Below are 23,128 nucleotides of genomic sequence, written 5' to 3'. Positions count from 1 at the left end.
GGATTAAACTTGTATTTGAAGTTGATATACTTGTAATTAGCAGTGCTTTCCCCTTTACTGCCTAATATCTATACTAATGGAAGTGTGAAAGGAATAATTTTCTCGTTGAGTGGGACATTTACATGTCAACCGAGCTTTCTCGTTAACTGGTAAAACGTTTTGGTGTTTATTTTTCTCCATCACGTTTTCATGTCTCCCTCACATGTCAAACCTTCTAGATGGAACCTTGTCAACCATGACTTCATGATGTACCGGGTTGAATAACTTGTTTGCAGTTCCCAACATGATCGCTTTCTTTTGGAATTCTATTCACATGAAAATCACCTTCATCAAATCAAAGCGTGGTGAGGAAAACAAAGCGTGGTGGGTTCTAGAAGAAACTGCTACCAAACGTTATCATAACAAATGATAAAAACTACTACACATATACAAAGAACAGTTCAGATAGATATGACATATATCTACACACAATTCTTAATCTTTTAGTCTAGCAACCAGATCTACAGCAATTTACAGTAACGTTCTCCAGGTGTTCTACCTCATTGCCTCTTTCCTACATTTTGCAGTAGTCTACTAGTTGCACTGCTACCAATCGGTTGAAGTATATACACCAAATAATTGTCTTTCAGGAGTAAACTGCATGCTTCTATATAAGCAAGAGCTGGAGAACCAAACCGTGCTTACATGTCAGGTACCTTATTTCTTCAACAGAAAGCTCTCCTTGAGAATCTCTGCTGCCAATATTAGTAGCTCCACCATCTCCATGCCCGCGGAAGAGAGAGGATCTACTTTCTCAGACTTCGATTTAGGTGAATCAGATGGATCATACAGAGCCTCATAAGTAATAGCACCTGATGAATCCCCGGAGCAGCTTACCGGAAGAACCACGCTAAGAGCTGTCTTCATAAGGTTTGCTTCAGTTATAATACTGTTCAACGCTTCATAGGTACTCTCCAAAGAACTAGCTGATTTGACATCATCATACGCCTGACCAATTTGATTGTTACTCTGAGAGTAAGTGATATGTCTCACATATAAATTAATAAGCTAGCAATGTATCAAAAAATAAGGCCAGAAGGACGGGTATCTGTGCCGTACAATATGATGTTTGTAAATTAACATTTCAATCAAAATATGAATTGAAAACAGATTATTATGACTGGCCGTATCACTCACAGCACTGGACAGTAGGACAGGTGAATGCGAAGACAAAGAAAGCAAACCTCAAAGCATGCGAAAGCTTACCAAACAGTGAGAAAGCTAATTTTTCTTTCTAGCAAACAAATGACCCACAGATCCAATGACAAATATTATGCATCACTTCTTTAAAACTTTTCTTATGGTCATGGTAAGAAGCTACATCCATTGATTCAAAGTGTTACATCTACTGGAATTGTGTGATTCGGGACTTGACCATCCATTAGACATATATAGAACTATATATATATATATATGTATATATATATGTATATATGTATATATATATATAGTTATATATATGTATATATATATATATATACACACACGACGAGTCTATTCTGCGCCTAGGCGCAACAGTGAACTACGTTGTGCCACCCTCAGTTACTGCAGCCACCTTCACACCACTCCAGTCATAACTAAGAAACTAGTCAGTTACGATGGCACATATAGGTGAGTTACGATCACATGATAAAAAGTGTATAATTACGACAAAACATTGTAGTTTACTGCTACGCCACCCCTAGTTATGACTAAGAAAATAGTCAATTACAACAGCACAGATAGTTGAGTTACGATCACGTGATAAAAAAGTCGGTTACGATAGCAACAATACTGCTTTTTGGATCGTAACTGAGGTGTGCGTAGAGGTGACCTAGTTGCGATCACAGTTACGACTAAGAAAATAGTGAGTTACGACATCACAGATAATTGAGTTATGATCATATGACAAAAAAGTCGGTTACGTCAATTACGATAACAACTATACTGCTTTTTGGATCGTACTATATAGTGAACTACAGTGCACCTAGGTACATACTATATATATAACACCCCCCTTCAAACTCAAGGTGCTGCAAATATAGTATACTGCTTTTTGGATCGTACTATATAGTGAACTACAGTGCACCTAGGTACATACTATATATATAACACCCCCCTTCAAACTCAAGGTGCTGCAAATATAGCACCACTATTCTAAACATATGGATGCTGCAAATAATCCCACATTTACTTAGCTGTCTTGTGATGATCAAGACTCATAATCATACTCCTTCATATTAGTGACAATGACGCTCATAACCTTTCCATCATATTCTGCCAGATCTTGACCTCAACAGAATTAGAACCATCTTTTGACTTGTCAACAGGTGGAACATCAGTCCAGTGCATACCTCCTCAAACACAGTTTTTACAGAAAAAGCCCACTCTCGATAATTATGACATCAAGTGTAATAGGGGTAGCAATTGCACTTCGTTGTGACATATTGGAAGCAAACAACAACAGATCAACAGTAGCAACAGATGTACAGTAACGATGCAGTACCAATAGTGGATGAACAATGAAGGCAACAAATGACTACTAGTAGCAGCACTGTAGCAACAGCCTTCGTCCCCGCAAAGCAGCAACAGTGGCAGTGCTCAGCAGAGGCCAGAGGAGTAGCTGGTTGATGCAGATCCACTAGCTAGAGCAGGTGTCCGTGGCGTCAGGATGCAGATCCACCAGCTGGAGCCAACCTTAGTGACTCTAGTAGAGGAGCAACAACGGAGGGGAGGTGTGCCTACACGACGTCGGGGCACCATGACAGGTATAAGGGGTGCGCCTCCTTGATAGCAGAGCGCGACGTCGAGCCTCTACGACTGGGCAAAGGAGTGGATGACTGGCGATGGATGATCGGCGGAGATATCCATGTGGAGGAGCAGGGTTGCAACGGGCGGTCTGGTGTGGAGGCACGAGCTGTGACGGCAGTGTGGAGACATGGGGCCACGACGGTGGCGTGAAGACGAGCGGCGCAACGGGTGAAGGCACGGATCGCGATGGGTAAAGACACAAGCAACGCCCGTCGTGACGAGCAGCGTGATGGGTGGACGATAGATGGGACACCGCCAAGAGAAACAATTCGGAATTAGCTAATTGCTAACTCCAGGCTCTGATACCATGTTACCTTTAGTGGAATTGTATGATTAGAGACTTGACCATCCATTAGACTTACTCTCAATATATATAGAACCAGAGATGAGCCATGGGCCTAGAATATGTATATATATATATATATATATATATTCTGCAGGTATGCTCACTGTAGTTCATGTCTGCGCTCACTTCATAAGTTGTAATTCACAGTGTTTCGGGTTGTAACTGGGGAATATGTGCAGTATGAATAACAAATTGTAACTCACAGTCTTAGCTTCCCATGTTGCAATTATACATTTATAGACGTGAAGTTGTAACTGGTCTACCTAACAAGTTGTAACTCACAGTGTTTCGAGTTGTAACTGGAGATGTGTGCAGTGCGAATAACAAGTTCTAACTCACAGTGTTAACTTCTCGTGTTGCAATTATGTATTTCTAGACGTGAAGTTGTAACTCATCTACCTAACAAGTTGTAACTCATAGAGTTTCGAATTGTAACTGAGGGATATACGTAGTGCGAATAACAAGTTGTAACTCACAGTGTTTCGGACTGTAACTGGGGATGTGCGTAGTGTGAATAGCAATTGCGCATAGACGTAGAATAGTCTCGTCGTCATATATATATATATATATATGTGTGTGTGTGTACTTAACAACACAAAGAGCGTACCTTCCGAAGCACAACATGCAGCCTATGTACTGAAGAAGTGAGACATTCCACAGTACCAACACTTTCCAGAAGAGTAGCATTTTCAACCTTTAACCTGCAATGCAGTCGCATGAAACAAAACAATCAATGTGGAAATATATATAGCTTGGACAGACAAGCTTCTGTTGCTAGTCCTTTAATATTCCATCATATATTAATGGTCAAAGAGAAACAAAAACAAAACGCATACAACATTTTTTTGCTAATGTTTATCCCCAGTAGTTTCTGATAACATTTTTGCGATGCATCTACATGTTCCAATTAATATATTTTTAACAGTAATAACTTCAGTCTGAAGCATTTAACATGAAGTGGAGAAAAGGCAAGGGGAAACTATCCACCTTTAGGGTCTTTTAGATAGGCAGAACTGGGATCGACTACCTTAGGGTTTACTTCAGATTTGAACGAAGTCTTTGAAATTCCTATAGCAATCCCCCTCTTGCAAACAGTCCCTTGGAAAAAATCTACTACCCTTATCCCAGATAAAAAGTAACATCCTAGAATGTATGCAATCAAATTTTATTAGTTTGACTAACAATATCAGCTGTTTGGAAATGATAACAGTAATTGTCTACAAAAAAAATTACAATTTTTTATTAGGTTTTACGAAACATATTACGACAAGAAATTTATGGTTGAACTGCTTTTTGGATTTCATGTTAATGTCAAAAAAAATGACAGTTTTCTGTTACTAGAGGTAGTATTGTCTCCAATGTAGCATATAGGCATCATTAATATTGAAAGGGAAGCCCATAAAACATTAGGGGAACAATGTGAAAGTAGAACAAATATGTCTATCGTCACAAACCTTGCAACATCTACTGAGTGCTCTTTGAAAACTGTATGATCATTTCCACAAGAGCTGCCATGTCCAATACTACTGCTATCTTTTCTCATCCAGTGACTTAAAGATGTTCTCTTCAGCACAGTCTTTAGCAGCCCTTGTTGGTCATGCCCAGGGATGACTTTCAGAGAACCACCAGTACCATGACCTTCCTTCACTGCAGAGCTGCTCAGCAGAAAAGGTAATACAGTTATAATAATAATAGATGAACTCAGGGCCCCACAAAAAAATCAATCTTTACATGTTTGCTCCTGATGCTCAGACATTTCTAGGAAGTGAGCATGTGCCTGACACCAAGTCGGACACGGGAACGGCTCTGACATACTCGACGATCCATCTCAACTACAGGAACTACAGATGAACCAAACTTGATGCAATTCGAATATGGTTTACATGTTCATTATTTTCAAGAGTCTAACATCCTCTAATAGGTACGTGACTTTCTCCAAGGGAAGTTCATAGAACCAAGCTGTTATGTGATGGATATTGCCATGACCATGTTGCAAACACTTACCCCTTTAACAGCAAAAAATGATTTATTATTGTTCGAAATAGCAACTTTTATTCAATACTAGCTCATGGGGTAATATATAGAGTATATGAGGGAGTACATGATAAGTACTCTAACAACCTATATGTAAAGATAAGGACTCTATATTTCTAACAGCCCCCTCCCCCTCAAATGCAAGGCGAATGCAATAGCAATGCATTTGAAAAGATGTGACACTAAGTAATAAACTTAGACATAATAAAACTAATACATCCAAAAATTTTCTCTTCAAAGCCGACCTAGAATGGAGACTTGTTAATCCCATCAAATCAAACCGAAGAAGTGCAAAACAACACACACGAGTCGAATCGTGATGATGACAACAAAATAATGCCCTTGATCAAGAAACGCAACAAAGCGACGACAAGTAGCAAGACAATAGATGTAAGTTGTCACTAAAGCTACGAAAAAGACCAAGATGACAAAAGAATACCCTAGATCAAGAATTGCAAACACCGCAAATGACGAATAGCAAGATTACAAATGAAGCTGTCACTAAAGCTACGGAAAGACCTAGATGACACTATTGCATCAATAATGACCGAAAAGAAATCAACTAATAGACGAAGGAATATGTCAACTCACATAGCATAGACGAACTCAAAGAGAGATTGAAACTTGGATGTAAACGCAGCGGAAAACAAAGAATTAAAGCTCCTAGACGCACAACCTAGCAGCAACACCACACCAGCAGCAGCAGGAGAACCAAATTTGTGCAGGAGCAAAACCGAACCAACATGCATAGGCTCCAGCACAAAAACAATGACACTGACAAGACTGCCCAAATAGCACCAAGATAATGCCCAAAGGAAAGGCATTGTCTGGGAGAGAGTTGAGCTGCAGCGGCTGTGGATGAAAAAACCCAGATTGGTGACATCCCACAACAGGACCGAACAGGCAGCTCAAAGCAAAGACAGAGCATAACCTGCACGACAGTTAATAGGACCAACACAACGGTGAATCGAGCCGACACGACGGTGAATCGAGCCGACACGACGGTGCATCGAGCTGACACGACGGTGGAAGATCGAGCTAGCACAACAACTCGCAGCCCAACGATGGACCAGCGGATAGTCGAATCCACAGCAGCCGAGGCAGGCGGGTGCGAACGGTAGGGGAGTCGTGGCAAACACAGGTAGGAGCAGCAGGCGAGGACGACACACGTACATGGAGGCGAGCATGTGGGCAGGATCCGGTAGCAAGGCAGCAGACAAATCGATGAGCCAGAGCGAGGCGGAGCCGGTCCGCCGGTCGGCACCCTTAGTGGAGCCGCGACGGCACTGCGATGGGAAGCAGTGCCGAGAATGAGGAGCTGTGGCGGCACTGCAACAGGAAGCGGCGCCGAGAAGAAGCCGTGGGAGCGTGACCGTGGGGGTGACACCATCGTGGTGAGAGACAGTACGGCCTAGGGGGAACCAGAGGCGGATGGGAGGAAAGATCACTCCCAGGCGGCGGGCGGAAGAAGGCTCATAGGAAGTAGCTAAAACAGGTAGATGGGACGAGTTGCGACGTCCCAAAAAACCCTAGCTCTAATACCGCGTTAGGACTAACAACTACTATTCGATTGTAACTCCTGCGAGCAATATATAAAGTACATGAGGGGGTACATGATAAGAACTCTAACAGCTTATAAGTGATGGATAAGGACTCTATATTCCTAACAATTATTATTACTTATTGCACAAAATACTTACCCCTTTAACAGCAGATATTCTTCTTTCAGTTTTGCTAATTCCATCAGGACCCTCACTTTTTCATCTTTAACCTGTATACAAAAGGTGAAATTGTTAAGAAACGCATCCAACATTGCAAGAGTGCTGATGTGCAAAAGAACTACACACATGTGATATACTAAGCGACTATAGCACAACTAACTACTCTGTCTATCAAGGAGGATAGTCTTGCAAACCACCAGTGTAAATAGTGTAGTTAGTCTAGCTTGGAACTTAATAATTGATGATTTTTCCTAAAGAAATCCACATTCAAGACTAATTGTAGTCATATAGTCCATATTTTCAAAAAGAATCATACAGTACAGTTTTCCTTTTCAAACAACTAGGAGTAAAAGTGCACAAAAATGTAATGGTACAAAGTATAAACTTCATGACAATATCAGATGAGACCACACCATCCTTGTAATATTTAAAACACTCGTCATAACATTAAAAAATCTGTAGACTGTAATTGCAAATTGATGACAGATAGAAAGTGTAGAGGTGCTACTTGAGATAAGTTCTTCTGAAGGTCCTCAATATCAATTTGGTTTCTCTGTTTTTCCAATAGGTACCTTTCTTGTTCCTGTGAGAAGAGCATAAGTACTTCCATCTGTAATGTACACCAGTGTAATGTTAGATTATTGAATCTAAAGAAAAACTCTTATCAGAACTTCAAGCTCAAAACTTCACAAAAGTAAAACAGGATTATAACAAATTTACTGATGAATATCAAAAGCAAAACAAAAAGAGTCACTGGACTGAAGAGTACTTTCTCCTGTAAAGCTTGTGCAAGTGCTTTAGATTCATCAAATGACACGGAATTAGAAACAGCAAGAGAGTCACCCTGCAGAATATGCAATCACAAAAAACAGTAATTATCTATCAAAAGAAGTTCCTAAAAAAAGAAGAAAAGGAAAACTTTGATATATTCATAGTAAGTCCTTAAAACATGCAATTTGGACTACAAAATTTGAAATGTTCGAAAAAAGTTCCCCAAACTTGCATTTGTCGCATCTTAGTCCATATACATCTGATTCAGCTTGCCATATAGAACCGGCTGCTAAAGTGTGGTGTTTCATGCGGACAAAGTTTTCAGCTAATGAGATTTGACTTGAAAGTCTGTCTTAAAAGAAAGTGTTGTCAATTTATCACTTATCAGTTTTTTACAGAACTACATCTCATGCTCCTCAGACATGCTATTTCCAGATGTTTGCTCCAATTAGAGGCTTATAGCAATACTGTAACTGTTGTCAATGTTGTTTCACATAGGGACAACTACAGTGAATGCTGGTTCACATCGGGATAACTATAGTGAATGTTGTTCACATAGGGATGACAACCACATGGAAATGTCCATACAGGAAGTCTTGGAGCAGATTAGGGTGTTAGAAGAGGGAGGGAGGCATAGATTAGGATGAGGGGAACTAGAAGGGGTAAGAGATAGCACATAGAGGCCAGCAAAATTTATGCTACTGTGGCTGTTGCTTTATGCGCTTGATCAGGATAATGTCTTAAGTTTGGCCAATGCTTAGAACTAATATTGCTACCCTCCATCTTGTCATGAGCTAAAACAAAAGAAGAGGGGGTTTGCATGTTCGTCATGGCAAAAAGAGAAACACATTTGCAGTAGTACATTCAAATTTCTAATTTTTAGTGACATAAAGCAGTTGCAGTTAGAAAGTTCATTATTAAGATAATATTTGACTATGCTTCATGGAGTAATTTGTCAATGTTTTTCAGAGAGAATGTATATGTAGCCTGTAAGCATAGATGTAGTTCACAGAAAGAGGATCAGCATAATAGTGAAGGAAGTTGATTGTTTAGGTCAACAAACCTTAGGGCTTGTGCTAGTGTTAGGACTTATATCTGTAGTAACATGCACATCTTTACAACTGCTGTCACAACACTGCATCTCGTCAACAGGGTTTTCACTGACTTCAGTGTTGATGCAAATTTCACTTAACTTATCTTGAATCTCTGCAACAACTGTGCTCAGTCGCGAGGATTCTTCTTCCAATATTTTCATAATTTCAGCCCTTCGATATTCATAGAACTTTTGAAGCTCTGACAATCCATTTCTCAAAAAATCCTCATACAGTGCCTGTACTCCAAAGGAACTGCACAAATTAAAGTTGTCATGAGAAAGAACAATAGAATACTTCAGATCCGTACCTGTCTTTTCTCTAATATTCGTGCATTTCTTTGCAAATGCTGTTCAATTTCAAGGCCCTGCACAACCAAAAATAATATTTTTCAGCAAACAAAACAATTAACTTTTCTGTTACACCTGAACTTGTCTAATCATCCCCCAAGTTTATCTTACCATCTTTAAATTGCTTTGCAGCTTAGCTATTTTAGCTTTAAGTGACTCTTTCTCCTCTTCTAGAGATGCCTACAACAAAAAAGTTAAATCTACATTAAAGGGGAAATCTCTTATGCAAATCAATCAGTAGCTAGGTGCAATTATGTAAACCACTTCATTTCCGCACCAGATCAACTCAAAAAATTCTCAATAAACCATAAGTCATGGAAACTTTCAAAGCACCAGTAGAGCATTACTTGTGTATGTTTATGACAAAATAGGTCTGTCAGGTCATTTGTATTACTGCAAGTACCATGCACAATTTGGTCAAAGAGGACATGACAATCTCCATGGACTAGAACTTAACCAAATATAATAAATGAGGAGATTAACACTAAAATAACGTGTATCATCGATAATGAAAGTAGTTCGTATCCACATATGGTGCAGTATGTTGCATGAAAAAACTGCAATTCAGATCATAACTGCATAAGTACTTCTGAAAAAGGATAAATAATGAAATAATTGCCAGCAAAGTTTCATTCCCTATCTTTTGCATAGGTTCCCAAAATAAAACTAAACACCTTAATCAAGCATAAAAGTTACAAAAAATGGATAATGAAGTTCAATAGAGTGTCATAGATAATATGTATCTTGCAAGATCAGTAAAAGAAATTAAAATAACTCAATAAATATGAATGATTCTGTATAATGGATAAAGGGCTTAAAGTTTACAATGTACTTCAAAGTTGAGGCTCCGCCATCAGAGCTAAAACTCCAATTGTCAGCAGAATCATCTAGAAGGATTGAACACTTCTCTTCAAAACTAATGTTCAAAGGACATTCGCAGTCTCTGGAACGGAGTTCATAGAATTTTAGGATAACCTGAAAGAGATTCAACTATCAGCTCCAACCGGTAAAAGGGCGGATAACAGGTATATATTAGGGTATTACAAAGGATTGCAACATATGACAAACTTAGCGACGCTAGAGCATAATTGCATTATGAATTTAAACAGTATCTATATCGTTAAGGATTATGTCAGAGAACAAAAAACCATGTTGATGAAATGCATAGGTCAAGGATTTGTGTGGACATAGCAAGCACAGTATCCTAGGTTCAACCAAGATAGGGCATACTAGATAAATACGTTGTGGACATAGCAATATACTAGCAGTTCTCGGAAACATATCAATAAGGCAACAGAGGCATGTGCTGATATGCACACGCAAAAAGAAATTAAAAAAGTATATCATGCGTATTTTGTTTAACTTCTTTTAGCTTATATTAATGTTGCAGCAAAATTGGTACAGATGAACCCTCCCTCCTTTAAAGTTAAAAACAAATGAATAATAGAACAGCTTTGGATTTATAAGGAAATGATTCTGACAAAAACACACATAATGCAAGAATGATGATCTTAGGACAAGGTTGTAATAACTACCAGAAACTTAAAATAGATATTTTGCAGAGTTTCCACCACTGCAGAATGCTTAGTTCCCAATAGGTGATATTACGCAAATTCCTCCTATTAGCATTGGAAATGCACAAAAATACTTACTTTCAAGGAAGATTCTGTCTGTGCCTTTAATTCTGTCAGTTCCCTCTGCAAGCCATCATTTAAGTGTTTCTGATCATCAATTGCAGATTGATATTCTCTTGTCCTGCCAATCAGTAACCATCATGATACTTTGCACTTACCTATAACTTAAGTGCCCAATATAAAAATAACGAAGAATGGAAATTAAAACATCATGTCATCATTAACCATCATATCTTCCAATGTTTCCTTTTTCCAGAGAATGTACAAGGACGCTTAGCGACAGCCGCGACAGGAAGGCGGCAATGGGCTGCAACGGGAAGGCGATGACTGGCTGTGGCAGAAGGCGGTGACAGCCACTACAGGAAAGCGGCAGATCTCAGCCCGAAGATGGCAGATATCGACGTGAGGACAGTGGCGGCAGCGGAGCCCCGACGCGATGACAATAGCAAAGTAGGAGGCGATAGCTCGACGGTGGTAGACAGACGGTGTCAAAAGAAGAGGATGAATTTTGGGATTGTGCGGAACCCTAACCCTAAACATTGCTCTGATTCCATGTTACCTTACTGGAATTGAGGGAAAGAAGATGTCCATCCATTAGACTTGATGCCAAATATATAGTCGGTCCTTATGGGCCAATATGGGCCTAGAGCAATATACAGGCTTATATATATACTTAACATATATATTCAAGACACTAATATTAAAATAAGAACTTCCTCAAAAACAGTGCATTAAAAAGTGCTAGGCGCTAGGAGGGAAGTGGGATGTCAACTAGCTCCTAATCAGCAAATTGGTGTGCCAGACGGCGATTAGGCCGATTAGGCCCCATTGATTGACAGCTATGATGTATCATGAGAGTAACATCACAGATTTACAGAAGGAAAACATAGTGCATGCCTTTCAGTTGAAGAACACCTAACCCAGAATGATGCTTCATTTGAAACATAACTGTACCCTAAATTAAGATACCTAGCAGCCATATGAGATTCCATTTTCATTGTAAACAAGCTAAAAAGTCCCACCTCTAAAATAATGTTGACAACTAGTCAAAGATACGGAACTGCCCATAATCCAAACAAGATCGCTACATAGTACGTATCACTTACTCTCATGCTTTCAAATGCACTGTTCCGATTCCTACACAGGTAATTACTTCTCTTTTTTTTTTAGTAAAGTTGTAGGTGTGCTTGCGCAATGCGTACCAGCCATTACTGATAGTTGCTATTAGATACTTTACACAATGAAGCCCAAAAATCAACAAAATCTAGCGAACTCAGTGAATGAAAACATCGAAACCTTGTCATCTTATAAATCCACTCATCCAGTATGAGAAATGTCCTCTAGTCCATGTCACTAAGTTCAAGAAACAAATCTCATATACCAGTGAACAGTTATGCAACATACCTTTCCTCAAAGTCAGCGAACTTTTTTAACACTGCTTCTTCCCGCTCTTTCGCTTTCTCACACTACAAATTTCAACAGAATAATATGCCTTTACCAATAGAAAAACAAAGTCATGCACACAGCATTAACAATTTAGGTACAGAATTGACTTAATAAGTGAACAAAAAAGAACCTCCATTAATGAATTGTCCCGTTCAGCAAACGCTTGAGCAACACTGCTCTGGAAAAACCTTACTTGCTTTTCTAGATCCTTGTTCTGCATTATTATTGCAGGAAAGAAGGTCATCTCAACGGAAAGCTGGAATATATATACAAGGAATCTCAAGAGATTGTATAACCCTTTTTAATTGCTAGTTTGTTACTTCCAGAAAATCTCAAGTTTACATAAGAAAATGAGGCTTTTGCTATCTATTTCAATATGACTGATGTCAAAACTAATGCTCACTCATAGTCGCCCAAAGGATTCCTTCACTGAAGAAGACCAAGCAAGATTGAGCATGTCTGCAGTGCTGAAAATTTTATTTCAATTTTCAATCTATGGATTTTGGATAAGGACAGGTAATCTTAGGTTTTGAAGGCGGACAATGCTCTTCCTCTTTTTCTTGACGGTCTTCACATTTTAGGTCATTATTTTTTAAAAAAAAATACCAGCCATCAAAGCTACTTTTTCTTTTGGGACGTAGCAACTCATCCCAACCCTAGACACCCGTTTGCTTTCTCTCTCCCCATCAGCTTCCCTCTCCTCCGTGGCCGCCAGCTTGATCCGGTTCTCCCCCGGCCGGATCCAGCTCTCCACGCTCGGATCTGTCTATTTCAATAATTCAATGTGCTCCCCACCCGGATCGGCCGAATCCACCCCGAGCCACGCCACTGCCCGCTACTCCCCAGTCGCACGATTGATCTGTCGCTGAGCCAGCCTACCCACCTTCACCGCCTCCGCTCCGCCTCTGTCCCGACCCCATCCCGCGCTGGCCGAATCCGCCTCTGCTCCCTCGACTCTGATTCGCTCACTTTGTTCTATACAGAGTCGTGTGGGTAAGGAAGGAGCAACACGTGAAAGAAAAAAAAATGCAGTAACTGGCGCTTTTCTTTGCACTCTCACCGTCGCTCGCCGCTACTCTTTTGTGCTCTCGCCGTCGCTCGCCGCTACTCCTTTGCACTCTTGATGTCGCCACTTCTTCAGGATGTTGTCAGGCACCGTTTCAGTTCATCAATGCACGGTAATTTTTTATGGTGTCAACTAATGGGACTTTGCGCAGCATATGCGCATTCACATGCGTGACATTCATCTTTGGGATATTCTCTTTGGCAACATTCCTTTTTCACCTTCTCTTCCTCCGACGAAGCCAGTGAAGCCTCCCGCCGAGAAAGCAGCTACTAGCCATCACTATTGACTATGATAAGGTTGTCTCCGCCTACCAGGATGCTTTGGATCTATACCGGGATCAATTGTCTGGTTATGCTCAATGAATGGATGATGATGCTCGTGCTGCATCCATTTTGGTAGCTAATATCGAGCCTCGGTTTTCTTTTGAGATTGTTGAGTTTTCTACTGTCTTTCAAATGTTAACTCATCTTCGTCAGAACTATGAGACTTCTGGAGATGCTCTTTACGTTGCTGGTTGTCACTCTTATAAGTGTTGTTGGGATCTATGTGCTGAAAGGGATTTTCATCGCCTCTACGAATTCATGATTCGTCTTCGTCCCGAGTTTGAGCAGCGTCGTGTCATCTGCTTGCACGTCATTCTCATGTCACACTTGTGGAGGCGTTTTCGAAGATACGTTCATAGGAGACTCATCTACGTGGTTCTGGACTGCTGCTACTTCCCTCACTGTTGGCTGCATGTCTACCTGTTGCGCCTACATCTTCGTCTACACCATCGCCTACTCCTTGTGCCACTCCTTTGCCTTCTGTGGCCTCCTCTGGTGGTAGTGAGTGCCCTCACTGCACCTACTGCAGCAACGAGGATCATAGAGGCAAACTGTTACCGGAAGAAGAAACATCTTCGACAACCCTCTGGTGCTTCTACCTCGACTACGTCTTCGACTAACACTCATCATGAGATTGTGACACTGCTTTGACGTTTGGTTGCTACCTCTACCTCCTCACCGACGGGTTTTACTGATTCTATTACTCCTTTTTCTTGCACTGAGAGACCACCTTCTGCACAGTCAGGTATATCACCTAGGATTCTAGACTCATGGGCATCTTTTCATATAACATTTGATTCTTCCAGTCTATCTTCGCTTCATCCTTTTGTTTCTCTTCATGTCATTACCATTGATGGTACTTCTCTCTCCACTGTTATCCAGGGCACCCTTTGCACTTCTTTTAGTGTTTCTTTTGTTGCTCATGATCCCCAACTCATCATGCAACTCATGTTCGCTGGTCAGCTTACTGATCATGGTTGTCGCATTATTCTAGACTTTAACTTTTATTGTGTTCATGATCATTACATGAAGGCTCTGGTTGGTACTAGGCCTCGGCGCCGTGATTCCCAACGTCTATGAGAATTCAACTGGCTTCATCTTCCATCCGCTGCGGCCATCGGTCTTTCTGCTTCCTCGACTACTGGCTCTTTCCAGCAGTCATATCTGCAGGTCATGTCTATCTTCATTAGTTTGTCATGGTCTTCGCAGAAGATGTGTCTTTAGATTATCAGAGTTTTAAGGTTGGTAAATAGATTTAGCTTCTTTATCCTCATAGTGAGTCAGTGGCTCATCGTCCTTTTGATCTTATTCACTCTAATGTTTGGGGTCTGGCTCCCTTCATCTCAAAAGGTGGTCACAGCTACTATATTATCTTTATAGATGATTTTTCTTGCCACACTTGTATTTACTTTGTCTTCACGTAGCGTGGTGCTATCTATACATATGTGCTTTGCCACTATGATTTGCACTAAGTTTGGCACTCCCATTCGTGTTTTTCAAGCTAATTGTGCTAGCAAATTTCTTTCTAAGCACATTCGTACTATTCTTGCTGAACATAGTACATTGTCCCAGTTCTCATATCTTGGTGCTCATGCTTAGAATGGTGCTACTAAACGAAGCATCGTCATCTTTTTTAGATCGCTCGCGCGCTTATGGTTGTCTCTTCTGTACCACCTCATTTTTTGGTTGAAGTGGTCTCCACTGCTACTTGGCCAACATCTAGCCTCTTCTCTGAAGAATGGGATTTCTTTTGAGCATCTTTGTGGCTATCCTCCTGACTACATTCTTCTCTCCTCTTGTGAGCGTACCAAACTGACTGCTCAATCTGTTGAGTGCCTTTCTAGACTGCAGTGTTGAGCATAAAGGCTATCGGTGTTAGGATCCTATTACTCGTCGGATGCGTATTTCTTGAGATGTTACTTTTGATGAGTCTCGTCCCTTTTATCCTCGTACCTCCCCTTTCACTTCTTCAGCTTCCTTGGTTGAATCACTATCTTTTCACACCTTTCCTGCCACACCCATCATTGTTTCTTCTTCTTTTCTCCGGCAACTTATGGCGCCTCTTCCTGTTGCGCCTTATTTGGTGCCTACCTCACCCTTGACTTCAATCTCATCAGATTGTAAAGAAACATCCAAATTATGTTCTAATGAATTATTAAGGTGATTATTTACAAAATCATGACCACAATGATTAACCAGAATCCAATCTCAGTAGTCCCGGCAAGTGTTTTATAACCAAGATCAGAACATAAGCCTTTACAAAATGATTCATCACATGAAGGTATAATAAAGAGCGAATAATGAAATTATATTATGTCTTTAAATTATTACAATTTCACCATAATTTATATAACCCGACCACTAGGATAAAAGACAATTTAACTCCTAGTTGGTTAGAGTTACTACGCAGCGGAAAACAAATACGAGAAAGACAAAAGACGGGTAGTGTCATGTGCCTATAAGCACCACCCCAAAACGGCATCTCACGAGTAGATAGCACTATTCTCACCCGTCGCCAGCGTCGACAGGCATGAAGTAGCCGAACACTAACTCTTTCTCACATACACAATAAAGCAACGTGAGTACGAAGGTACTCGCAAAACTTAACCTATAATGGGTACATATAATAACCTGACTCCAAAGATAATGCATTTGAGGTGAATTAGCAAGGAATCAGCTATAAGGTTAAATAAATTCTTATGCAAAGTAGTTTTGACAAATATGAGAACCTACAACTTAAACAACTGTATCCTCCTATCCAGAGATCAACATCGTAAATATCTCTGTACAAGGAACCGTCTCATAACCAACCTCAACCATCACAACCACTTCCCACATCAGAACTCTACGACTGATGCAAATAGACAGAAGCGTACCTATAACCGAGAGTGAGGCAATACGAATTGATCTTACACCCTATAGGGGGTACATCTTTACCCACACGACACAAGGTCATTCGGCTTGTGCGACCTGCTAAAGTCCACACAAGGGGTACTCGTGGCAACCTTTCCCAATAAATCTCAACTGTTTGAACATACGCCTATAGGTGTGGAGGTCATTTAGAACTACTTCCCAAGCAAACTAGATACCTCTACAAGTCTATTACACCCACAACATCATAGACTCGCACGCAAAAGGATCATAGCTACAAAGGTATTCATCTCATCCGTCCCATATACGGATATGTGATAAGTACGGAAAAGTGGTAAAACCAACTGCAACAATGGATGGTGCTTAATCGAAGCAAACGGTCTATACATTCGGGTTCCTATCCTGACCTACCCCTACCACCGCCACATCTCGTCTCACCCTCACAACTCATACAAACCAACATCATCATGAACTTTGCGAACATTAACAAGCCCTAAGCTTGCGAATGATGGTCGAACTACCGCTCGACTTCTACCGATGACCTATGCATTGCTAAGTATATCGGATACTATTAAGTTAAACATTAACATCATTACTCCACTCTCACTCACTTCGCCAAAAGAGAGAGGAGTGAACATCGTTCGATGGGGTTTAAACCAAAACCCACTGCGCCCTAGCGGTCAGACCGCGAGGGGCGGTCTTGTGCTGAAAACCTTATCTCCACTTTTCCTTTTTCCCCTTTCTCCTTGTCTTCTTCTTTTCCAAAGCCTAAGGGGTACTTCTAATTAGCCCTAGACCATTTCCGCTCACAAGTACAAATATACATGTGACAGAATTTCGCAAAACATAAAACTATGGTGATTATGCTCGCTTAACCTAGATTAGGATTTTTTGGGTGACACAGATCCTCCCCCTTTTGGCATTGTACGTCTTTTTCCTTCCACTACACTCATCGTTCTCATGCTGTCTCACAGCCTGCATGTTGTGCCACCTTCGGATGAGCTATCTTCTTCCAGCAATAGCTTCTTTGCCTTCTCCTCGCTACTCTCTTCATGATCGCTAGTCGATTCAGCCTCCTTATCGATTTGGTTTTCTTGGTGTTATTCCTGCTGAGCCATCCTCTTACTGTGATGTTGTTCATCAGGAATGGTAACATGCGATGGCAAAGGAGCTGGTTGCTCTTGATCGTACTGGCATGTGAGATCTTATTCCTCTTGCCCCACATGTTTGTCCCATCACATGCAAATAGATCTATAAGGTTAAGATTCGCTCTGACGGTTCTCTTGAACGATACAAAACTTGTCTTGTTGTCCGTGGTTTTCAGCAGGAGCATGGTCGCAATTATGATGAGACTTTTGCACCTGTAGCTCACATAACCATAGTTCGCATTCTTCTAGTTGTGGCTTTTGTGCGCCAGTGGTCCATCTCTCAGCTTGATGTCAAGAATGCATTTCTTAACGTTGAGCTGTGTGAGGAGGTATACATGCACCGACCGCTAGGATATTCCGTTCCTGAGGACATGGTTTGTCGTCTCCATCGCTCTCTTTATGGCCTTAAGCAAGCTCCTTATGTCTGGTTTGAGCGCTTTGCTTTTGTGATCACTGTTGCTAGTTTTTCTAGTGCTAATGATCATAAGCTCTTTGTCCACACTTTGTCTCTTGGTCGGACCCTTCTGGCACCTTTTTTTTATGGAAACATATACCAAATTTGAATGGCAGAATCCCCAGATGCAGAGAGTAGCATTTCCCTCTTCAAGGTACTTTACCCATTAAAATGAAAAATGGGCTCAATAACATAGAATGATCGCCAATTTAGTTTTATACCATCCAATCGCATTGGTAGACATCATTGCCTCCAAAAGATCACCATGTTCGTTATAATAGCACTTTGTCCAACTGAAGTTATAACACCATCTATAGAGACAATTTTGCCCCTCTCGTACACTAAAAATACTTCCTTCTTCACGGCTCATACAGCAGCACGATGCTTCCCTCCTTTCACAAGCTGCACAGGGGTACATAAAGCCCGCTGCATCAGGCGCTCTAGGCAGTCTCCTCCACCATAACACGCTCCCTCTCTCTCCCACTATACTATGAGTTGACTCTGCTCCCTGAAGCGCAGAGCTATGCTAACGTATCAAACACTTCTAATTCATTCCAGCAGCTGTACCTCCGCGGCAAACCCAGCAGGGTTCAAGCATAAGCATATCCTATCCTTCTACGAGTATCCCATACTCATTTCAGCTGTATTTTTTGTATCCACAACAGTAGTGTCACTTCTTGCTTCTGCTTCTTGCCACGGCAGTGAAGACATCATGCTCAGTTGCAACGTGAACCAGCAAGGAGTGCTGCCCAAAATAGAGATGGAGAAAATGGTATTCCATTGGGATGACCTACTCGATGGGGTAAAGGTAGTATTTCGCATACTATTTTGGGGAGGAAACAAAAAGAAAAACTGAAAATTGCTAACAAGGGATGGTAAATAAGTGAACTATGTGATCTTTCAGTGGTCATAAAGCGTAACAGTGCGACTTGGTGGCATAAAACTAAAGGTATGACCTTTTTGTGTCATGAAACCAATTTTTCCTTAAAATAACCACATGCCCACACCCTATACTCGCCTATGGTCTATGAATAATGATGGAGGACCAGCACAAAATCAGCACATGCCACCCAGCAATGATCATTAGTACCAAAAGCCACGGTTTCGTAAAACAAAACAGCCAGTTGTTTAAGTCAAAGTAAGAACCTTTGATAGCTCAGCACCATGTAACTCAGCGAGCTGACTCTGAAATTTAAGTAAACCAAAGAATGAGAAGACAGAGGAAAGAGAAATCTAGAAACAACAGTATAGAGAGAGAAGAAGCAGCACACCTTAACTCGATAAGCCTCAGCAAGCTCCTCTAGCAAATTTTGGTTCTCTCTTAAGCAACCACCTAACTTCTCCTGGAGGCTCTCAATATCCTGTTCTAAAGCTGCTGACCTGAACAGTTACAACAAAAATATTGCTTTGTTTACACTAGAGTGAATCAAAGTGAAATATGAATATTAGATATGGAAGCACCTCTGAGAAAGCATTCGAGTTGCAACAGAAATATAACCAGGTCCAGCTTGTTGCATACATAATTGCTCAATATCTTTTCTAAGTTCGTCACGTTCTGCAAACAAAGTATCTATCAATCAGTCTACATGCATGTACCACAAGAACCTATGATGACAAAATGATAAAATCATGAAATGAAAAGGTATTTCTTAAACAACTAGTTGACACGAGCAGCTTTGAGAAAAAAAAAAAGAATACAATGGTTTCTCCATTCGAACAAGAACAGTGTGAGGCCTAGTTACATCTGCCAAGCATTTTCCACATGTTATCTAAAAAATGAGATCTAACACAGTACTCAAGGAACTAACTGTGCCACATCCTTATATACTGCTACATCCCAAAAATAAGGTCAACAGTCTTCTCAAAAAGACATATTGTATGTATTGGAATTTGGTAAGCATGTAGTGGAATCAGCCAAAGATTTGGGCAGCTGTTTCATGCCCTTTCAGACATCATATAGCATACCAAATACATAACCAAGGTCACTCTTGAATTTTCTCAGTAGTACAATAAGGTTAAGCGATTGAAACCAGTGTGCCCTGTGCCCTCCGAAGATAACATATACTCAAATATGTGAGAGGATATAATTTCATATTTTATAAAAGCAAAGGAACTACAGTGGACTGTCGTATTTTTGTCATTTAATATGTTGTACAGTTGTACTAATTCTTGCTGCATATTAAGTGAGGCACCTGAATCAAACTACTTGGACAGAAAAAAAAAAATTGTAGCAAAACTAATCTGCAGGATGAAGAGCTCCCCTACTGAGAACTTCATTAATAACATGGCAAACAAGCAGCTTCATAGGATTGGATAGAAAAATAACTGTGAGTGGCAATCTTGTCTATAACAGATGTGAGTGCGTACCTCGCTGGAGGTCTTCAACTCGACGAGTTAATACTTCAACAAGATCTACTTTTTCATCCATTTCTACAGAACAGAAAGGGGGGCAATCTTTCTTGAATCAACAATAATTATTCAGAAATATTAATAGAAAATTTAAGAGAGAAAAGGACCAAATTAGCAAAGGCATGTTCAGGTCATTACCCAATTATTTGGGTCAACTAGTGAACTAGCCCACTTTACAATAAACATGCTAAGCATAGAGTACAACAATATTTACTTCTTGTGAAGAAAATGACTTCTGAGAGCAAGAGACTATGACAAAATGTGGTAACATAAGCAACATGACTAGGAAAGTGGAGTTTCATATCGTATAATATTTGGATTTGGAAAAACAGAGAGATGAAAAAGGAAAAGGAAAAAAAACAATAACTAGCTAAACATCAGGAACAACTTCAAAAAGCGATCATAATGACTGAGATACTCAGAAATCAGAACCTTAGGTTTTTCCAAAAGAAAACAGTTGGAACATGTTTCTAATAGAATAAACTACTGCAATGATTAGTGGACGAATTCTATCAGTAAATATCATCATATGACAAAACTCCATTGACAACAAGAAAACCTGCACTAAGAAAAAGCATCATGTTTCCTGCAGTCAAGGAAACTACATTTTCCCACTTGGATAAGGCCTATTCTATCACAAAGGTTGACCAAGATCAGGAATTCAGAGGGTAGAATACGAAATTACCATACTGGAGTCCTTCAACCTGATGTATTAATGCTTCCAAAGCATGCTGCTTTTCATCCCTTTCTGTTTAAGGTTATATAAATAAGTTAATTCAATGTGTATAACTGTAGTAAGTGTAACATAATTCAATAAATGTACTCAAGTCACAAACCAAATCACACGCCATTGCACAGCAAAAGGTAGAAAAATGCTTCAATGTAATATTTTTTTGGAAAATTGCGGACTACAAATATGTCAGATTAAGTGATGTAAAAGGTAACTAATAGTTGGATGGTAGGGAACGTTGGAAGGGAAGAAAAATTTGCTGGTTCAATCTGGTCAACAGTTTTGTGTCAGAAGACAACAGTAGAAGCAGAATTTAAGGCACTATCCTTAAAAGTTCAGACTTCAGACTCAAAAATAAGGAATGATTTCAGTACATTTTTCTGTAAATTTCCCTACCCCTCAGACACATATGGTTGGTGACCTCATTAGCATTCCCGACAATGTGGAATGGCTCAACATTATCTCAATACGGATTACGGAATCATCTTCACTGTGAGGCATGCATTTTTGAATTTCCTCAGTTTATGACGAGAGGCACACCTAGGTATCCAGCAGAATGCACATGATACAACTTTGAGGTGTGTGCAAGGCTACACAGAACCAACAGGATCAGCAAACAAACATGGCACTCACCTATCCTGCTATCACACGAATATTTAAGTTGTGGAAGCAAAGAGTTAAGTCTGAACCACAAATGTTATCCACAATTCATGAATCGAATTTAGAAACAGTAGCATGTAACGCATGAGGCCTCACCAAACAAGATATAAAAATCCTCACATGGGGCCTCATTGTTATCATCATCTATTTTGCAGTTCAACATCTACTGTCAGCTCTCACAAACAGGAGCTCCCTAAACATAAGCAGCGACATACACCCAATAGAAATCTTAACCATAAGCGCAATAAAAGTCCTCAGTAACTGCGGCAATTAGCATCATAACCTTTCCCTGGCTCATTTTACCACTGTCTAACATTTGCAGTACCGAAATGCAATTCTCCTTCACTGACAAGATCAATCTAATAGACGACTACCTACAATGACCTAGGTAAAGTACCTATAACATAATAGCCTGTAGTCTGAACAGAGCACTCTCCTTGGAAAGAACTTCGCATGGACCACATGGAAGTAGCCCAGTCTTATTAGCAGAAACATCCACCATGAAGAAAGGGTGAAGAAACTGACAGTGGACACAGCCAAAGCAACAGAGGAAAGCAAGAACATTAGACCGGAGATTACCGCGCTGTAGCTCTTCAATTCGACGAATCAATGCGGAGGCGTCCGCGCAATCTGCATCTTTGTCCATTCCTGAGTGCACCCGAGGGCCTGCTTGGATATGGTGAATTTGGACTCAGGAGGGCAAATCCACAACTAACTAAAGCGGGACAAATTCACAAGCAACCCAATATGGAAGCACGCTAGAAATTGCTCAGGAATCAGGGGAAAGCGGGACCAGTCAAGGGAAGGGCTTGACCCGTCCAGATTCCCAATAGGATCCCGAAGGATCCCGAGGTACGGGAGCTTGGTGCTCCAGTTGAGGCAGCCGCCGGGGGGGGGGGGTGATGGAGAGGGAAATGCAGTGGGGAAGAGACGACCTAGTTGGATTCGCCGTTTTCTGAGGAAATCACCGAGTCCAGCTGGGCGGGTGCAGACTGCAGCGTAGCGACGATTGCTTGCCTGCTTGGTACGGGATCCGGCAGCGACAGAAATTGTTAATCGGGTACATGCCATTATAATTTATACAATTTTGTATGTTTTAAAACGATACATAATAAAAGTTGAATTCCGACATATTACAATTTACCACTGTTTGAAACATATCATTATGTAAAAATTGTACAATAATGTTGTCAAAGATCGATATACAAATATTTATTAAAATAGGGGATTTTGTCATCAGAGGAG

General features: G+C 40.5%; 1 protein-coding gene across 5 annotated transcripts; it reads right to left on the bottom strand.

Annotated features, from left to right (window-relative positions):
• Window positions 1-399: 399 nt before the first annotated feature.
• On the bottom strand, window positions 400-22,915 carry LOC133915904 (uncharacterized). Of its 5 annotated transcripts, none has more exons than XM_062359297.1 (20): window positions 22,819-22,915; window positions 22,463-22,549; window positions 21,179-21,241; window positions 20,452-20,514; window positions 19,546-19,639; window positions 19,356-19,464; window positions 19,231-19,269; window positions 12,353-12,436; window positions 12,181-12,242; window positions 10,795-10,897; window positions 9,968-10,117; window positions 9,254-9,322; window positions 9,103-9,159; window positions 8,765-9,031; window positions 7,700-7,774; window positions 7,439-7,540; window positions 6,910-6,980; window positions 4,630-4,830; window positions 3,783-3,876; window positions 400-987 (listed from the first exon to the last, which is right to left on the bottom strand). In XM_062359297.1, the coding sequence occupies exons 2-20, from the start codon at window positions 22,527-22,529 to the stop codon at window positions 697-699; spliced, it is 2,061 nt and encodes a 686-aa protein (XP_062215281.1). In that variant the 5' UTR covers window positions 22,530-22,549; window positions 22,819-22,915; the 3' UTR covers window positions 400-696. The 5 variants fall into 5 exon arrangements, with proteins under 5 accessions (XP_062215281.1, XP_062215280.1, XP_062215282.1 ...); XM_062359296.1 differs by lacking the exon at window positions 22,819-22,915 and adding an exon at window positions 22,677-22,812; XM_062359298.1 differs by lacking the exon at window positions 22,819-22,915 and adding an exon at window positions 22,698-22,812.
• Between the last annotated feature and the right edge of the window lie 213 nt (window positions 22,916-23,128).

This window comes from Phragmites australis, chromosome 4 (assembly GCF_958298935.1).
Source record: "Phragmites australis chromosome 4, lpPhrAust1.1, whole genome shotgun sequence".
In the NCBI taxonomy this organism is placed as follows: Eukaryota; Viridiplantae; Streptophyta; class Magnoliopsida; order Poales; family Poaceae; genus Phragmites; species Phragmites australis.
The sequence above is the reverse complement of the archived record's forward strand: the minus strand, read 5'-3'. Positions and strand labels throughout refer to the sequence as shown.